We start from the raw sequence: 5,524 nt of genomic DNA on the forward strand, positions 1-5,524 counted from the left end.
ATTTTTGTCCCCTACAATTTTCACTCTAGCCTCAACGGTTTTGTAGATAGACGCTACACGAAGCCCAATCTCAGGTTAGTCAATAAGGCGAGCCTGGATAAGTTATTGAAGGCCGAAATATACGTGAATGAGGCTGACGGTCAGCTCCGGGCAGCACACTTAATTCTCGGCTATACCCCCCTTTCTTTTGCTTTTCAGGCGCTGAAGTGCGTGATTAGAGCACGCGATCCTCGGCTTCACCGTATCAGTGTTTCCTACGAAGGGTTCATTGTTCCAGAGGGTATTCCGCTTCCCCAGTCCACACCTCGCACAGAGCCTCTTTTCGTAGCCAACATCTCGACGGGACCTTCTTCACCCTTACCTTCCCTCAGGGAAAAGGAAATAAAAAGGAAAAGGAAAAAGGAGAAAGGCGAGAAAATGGTTGTAACAGTATCTGAGTCCTCAGACGATTTCGGGATTTTTGATCAACCCACAAGCCCCGAGGAAGATCCTGACGAAATGGGGATACAAAGAAAACCTCAGAAAAGCTTGCTGGAGCTGATGAAAGGTCAGCCGGGAAAGAATGTGCCTGCAAAAACAATACCATCCCAAGCTTCATCTCTTCCAACTAGGTCTCCTCCTCCTGCTCCTCGCCAACCTCCTCGGTCATCACCACAACCAGCGCTTCCTAACGCTGCCGAGCAGAAAAGGCGTAGGGAACAGAAGGGTAAGGATGTGGTAGACACGAGCAAGTCTCGTCCAAATCGAGAGGAGAAGGCCCAACGAGCTGCAAAGCAGCAAAAGACCAAGCACCAAGCCGCGCGGGACCAAGACAAATCTAATTCCCAATATCCTGAACCACGAGTATGGTTGCCCGCACCTATGCACGGTGGGGAGCCCCTGCGAGATGATGCATCTATAAGGGACTTTAACGGCGGCATAGGATGTCACGTAGCTTCGGCCATAGAGGAAGCCTTATTGCTCCCAAAAGACATGGCCGAAATAAAGAATATGAGGAAGAATGAACTCGTCCTCGACAACAAACCATATTTGGGCATGGTAAGAAGATATCTTTTATCCTTTTTCATTTTGTAACTGTTACTCACCAATATGCACTTTTCATTGACTATAGTGTTAACTTTTTTCCTACAGATCATCCAAGATACTTTCAAGCTAGATGAGATGCTCAACGCCTGTTTCGATCAGCTAGATGACGAAAGAAAAAGACGGGTAACGGCTGTACAGACCTTGTCCAAATTTGAACAGGACTTGGCCGATGCGAAGAAAAATCTACAGGTCGAAGAGCAAGCTCGCAAGAGTGCCGAGTCGGCATTAGAAGGCTACCAGAAGCAGGCCGAGGACCAGGGGAGACTTCTGCGTGAGGCGAATGCCGAGCTAAAGAAGACTCAGGAGCAAGCTCTAGTTCTCAGGAAGCACTTGGAGGAAACTTAAAAGCTACGGGAGTGAGCTGAAAAGTCCAAGGAGCAAGCCGAGAAAGCAAAAATCAAGGCCGAACAGACAATGAACGAAACTGAGCAGAGAGGCTACGAAATTGGTATAGTTGAAACTGAGAAGGCTTTGAGAGCCGAGGTTTCGGAGGTATGCCGTATCTACTGCGCAAGAACTTGGAGCGAGGCTCTTAACCGTGCTGGGGTTGAGGCCTCATCTAAGTTACATAAGCCAGAGAACATATTCTATCCCGAGACGATCCGCCCCTCAGTTCTTCTACCCCATCAGACTGATACTCCTTCTTCAGTTATTAACCTCAACAAGGAGGTTTTGCCTCGCAATTCTCCTCCCCGTGGCCAACCGGAATCAGCAAAAGAGGGACTTGCCCCTCCAGGAGCTTCCCCAAACAAGACCACCTCCGCTTCGGAGGCAGAGACGGCCTCCCAAGGTTTTCAAAGGGATTTGGACTCCACAGTTCTACCAACTGGGGACGTTACCCAAGCCAAAGAGGGAATCACAACTTCGGAGGCAGACCTACCCGCCATCCAGAACCCACAGATCCAGTTGAAATTAAAAAAGTAGAACTTGTTTTGCAACTTAACTAGATGTCTAGTAGGGGACCTCCTTGCTCATTTTCTTACCGCTTTTACTACTTTATGTTACTTTTGTACTCATTCACTGTGTTATCGTAATTTAGAGATGTTCATTTCGACTATCTTTTGCTTGTATGCAGCATTTTTACTCATAAAAATCGTCAATCTATAATTAGCAATAGGCAATAAGCGTCAATACAACAGGGTCTTAGGGAAACGTTTAGATATGCACGTATCCTTTCCAATCAGTTGCCATTCTTTACGAAAGTTCATAAATTAAATAAAATCATGCCCTCAGTACCTTGATTGTAAGCCAACTTACGTCCAAAGATCTCTCTTTGATTCCCCAATGAGTGTTACAGGGCGTTATTTCTCGTTAAGTTTGTGATTAGAAGATCTATCACAACTCAGCTACTGCTTATCACCTTAATACACAATATGAGACGTTAATTTCCACCAAGTTTGCGATCCGAGGACCTGGCATAACTTAATTTCTGTTTAACATTTCAATATACATCATAGGACGTTAATTTCCACCAAGTTTGCGATCCGAGGACCTGGCATAACTTAGTTTCTGTTTAACATTTCAATATACATCATAGGACGTTAATTTCCACCAAGTTTACGATCCGAGGACCTGGCATAACTTAGTTTCTGTTTAACATTTCAATATACATCATAGGACGTTAATTTCCACCAAGTTTGCGATCCGAGGACCTGGCATAACTTGGTTTCTGTTTAACATTTCAATATACATCATAGGACGTTAATTTCCACCAAGTTTGCGATCTGAGGACCTGGCATAACTTAGTTTTTGTTTAACATTTCAATATACATCATAGGACGTTAATTTCCACCAAGTTTGCGATCCGAGGACCTGGCATAACTTAGTTTCTGTTTAACATTTCAATATACATCATAGGACGTTAATTTCCACCAAGTTTGCGATCCGAGGACCTGGCATAACTTAGTTTCTGTTTAACATTTCAATATATATCACAGGACGCAGGAGTACAAGACGTATGGTTGACGTAAATTAAAAGAAATATTTGAATTGAAACACTTTTATTAATAATAATACCTCTTGAGATTATTTACATTCCAAGGATGAAGCACGGCTTTTTCGTCTAGGTCTTCCAGATAATAAGCCCCTATTCCCGCTACAGAAGTGATTCGATATGGCCCCTCCCAATTAGGTCCCAATTTTCCCCAATTTGGATTCTTGGTGGCCCCCAGAACTTTCCTTAGCACAAAATCTCCTACCGCTAGTGGCCTCATCTTCACATTACTATCATAGCCTTGCTTGAGCTTATGTTGGTAGTAAGCTAGTTGAACCATCGCGCTCTCCCTCCGCTCTTCAATGAGGTCCAAACTTTTCCCCAACATCGCGTCATTACTATCCGAAGAGAATGTACTGGTCCTTAACGTTGGGAATCCAGTTTCCAGGGGAATGATGACCTCGGCCCCATAGGTCATGGAAAAGGGAGTTTCCCCCGTTGATCGTCGGGGTGTTGTCCGGTACGTCCAAAGTACATGTGGCAGTTCTTCCACCCACTTTCCTTTAGAATCATCCAGCCTCTTTTTAAGCCTATTGACTATCACTTTGTTAACAACCTCAGCCTGTTTGAGCTTGGCAACTTCGCTTCTAACTGCTTCGGCATGTTCCTTCGATGGTCGCCGAGGAGGTTGCCTCCTGTGCATAACAGCAGGGTTCACGTTGAGTCGATGACAAATGAAATTTGGGTCCACCCCTAGGGCTTCATACGAGTCCCATGCAAGAACGTTCACATTGGATCGGAGGAATTCCAGCAAACTCGCTTTCTCCTGCAAAGGCAATTTAGCCCCAACCTGGAAGAATTTTTCCGGATCATCTGCAACAACTACCCTCTCCAGATCTTCACATTCTACCCCATTGGCTGGCACGTCCAAGCCTCGTGCTGGGGCCTTTAATTGCTATGGCTCATTGTCGGCCGTAGCCGAGGTTTCTGCTTCTGGCCGATGTTGTATAGCCGCGACTTGGCATTGCCGAGCAGCTGCCTGATTCCCTACTATTTCCAACACTTGGTCTCTGGATGGGTACTTCACCTTCTGATACAGAGTAGACGAGACCGCTTTAAAGGTGTGAAGCCAAGGTCTGCCCATAATAGCCATGTACGGAGAAAAGACATCTACAACGATAAAATCCACCTCCACCACATCCATACCTGCTTGCACAGGCAGCCTAATCAGTCCTTTAGGAGTGACCAGCCTTCCCTCAAAACTTACCAGAGGAGAGTTGTAGGTTGTTAAGTCCTCCGGCTTCAAACCTAGCCCCTTGTACAAGTCTGGATACATTACATCCACAGCGCTACCCTGATCAACCATCACCCTTCTGACATCGTACCCGCCAATTCTCAATGTTGCCACCAAAACATCCTCATGAGGCTGTATGGTCCCAACCATATCTTCATCCGAAAAGCCTAGAATCAGGGGGACACGCACCTTGGCCCTCTTCAATGCTTGGGAATGATCCTCGGCTGGGGATTGGGACACCAACAATACTCTGGAGGGGCAAGATCCAGTCCTTCCCGGGGCCGCAAAGATAACGTTAATCGTACCCAAGAGGAGCCTTGATGAAGCGTCCCCACGCACCTCAGAACCTGCTTGGCTCGCCCTTCCACTGGAGTGATGCAAGAGTTGCTTTAATTTCCCTTCACGGACCAACTGTTCCAAGTGGTCACACAAATTCCTGCAGTTATCCGTCGTGTGCCCATGATCCTGATGATAATGACAGTACAAACTCGGGTTGTGTTTCCTAGGCTCTCCCGCCATCTTGTTCGGCCATTTGAAGAATGGCTCGTTCTTTATCTTCTCCAAAACCTGCTGCACTGGCTCTCGGAATACTGCATTAACAACCTGGGTGTCCGCCGAACCCGACTGCCCACCAAAATCCCTCCGTGGTCGGCTGTTATTATAACGGTCCGACCTGAAATCCCTCTTCTCTTGAGGGATCACCTTGGCCTTTCCTTTCCCCTGAAGTTGATCTTCTTCTACCCTTTTGTACTTATCTATTCTGTCTATCAGTTGGCGCACACTGGTGACAGGTTTACCCGTCAGGGATTTCCTCAAATCGTGATCAGCTGGGAGACCAGCTTTGAAAGTGGTTATAGCCACTGGATCGTTCTTTCCCTCTATTTCGTTAAACATTTCCCAGTACCTATCCGAGTAATTCTTGAGAGTCTCGCCCTCTCGCATAGAAAAAGTCAGCAGGGATCCCAAAGGCCGAGGAGTCCTGCTGAATGTAATAAAGTGAGCACCAAAAGCCCGAGTCAGTGCTTTGAAAGATCCAACAGAATTGGCCCTTAAGCCGTTGAACCACCTCATCGCCGTCGGACCCAAGCTCGATGGAAAAACTTTGCACATCAAAGCCTCGTTCCTAGAGTAAATAGCCATCTTCTGGCTGTAATAGCTTACATGTTCCACCGGATCTGAATGACCATCATATAGAGAGAACGTAGGCTAAT

The 5,524-nt window shown here is 46.4% G+C and overlaps 2 protein-coding genes across 2 annotated transcripts; one reads left to right on the forward strand and one right to left on the reverse strand.

Moving 5' to 3' along the window:
* Positions 1–417: 417 nt before the first annotated feature.
* On the forward strand, positions 418–1,431 carry LOC115986076 (chromo domain-containing protein cec-1-like). Its single transcript, XM_031108938.1, has 2 exons — positions 418–843; positions 1,132–1,431. The coding sequence occupies exons 1-2, from the start codon at positions 418–420 to the stop codon at positions 1,429–1,431; spliced, it is 726 nt and encodes a 241-aa protein (XP_030964798.1).
* A 2,543-nt stretch (positions 1,432–3,974) lies between these two features.
* On the reverse strand, positions 3,975–4,463 carry LOC115986077. Its single transcript, XM_031108939.1, has one exon. It carries the CDS (start codon positions 4,461–4,463, stop codon positions 3,975–3,977), a length of 489 nt encoding a protein of 162 aa, XP_030964799.1.
* Positions 4,464–5,524: the final 1,061 nt, after the last annotated feature.

The sequence above is a fragment of the Quercus lobata genome, chromosome 4 (assembly GCF_001633185.2).
Source record: "Quercus lobata isolate SW786 chromosome 4, ValleyOak3.0 Primary Assembly, whole genome shotgun sequence".
In the NCBI taxonomy this organism is placed as follows: domain Eukaryota; kingdom Viridiplantae; phylum Streptophyta; class Magnoliopsida; order Fagales; family Fagaceae; genus Quercus; species Quercus lobata.

Excerpts from the sequence above, each read along its gene's own strand:
- LOC115986076 (XM_031108938.1), top strand. The coding sequence starts at position 418 with ATGGTTGTAACAGTATCTGAGTCCTCAGACGATTTCGGGATTTTTGAT. Across the intron at positions 844-1,131 it reads CCCAATATCCTGAACCACGA|ATCATCCAAGATACTTTCAA; the intron begins GTATGGTTGCCC and ends TTTTTCCTACAG.
- LOC115986077 (XM_031108939.1), bottom strand. The coding sequence starts at position 4,463 with ATGGTTGGGACCATACAGCCTCATGAGGATGTTTTGGTGGCAACATTG.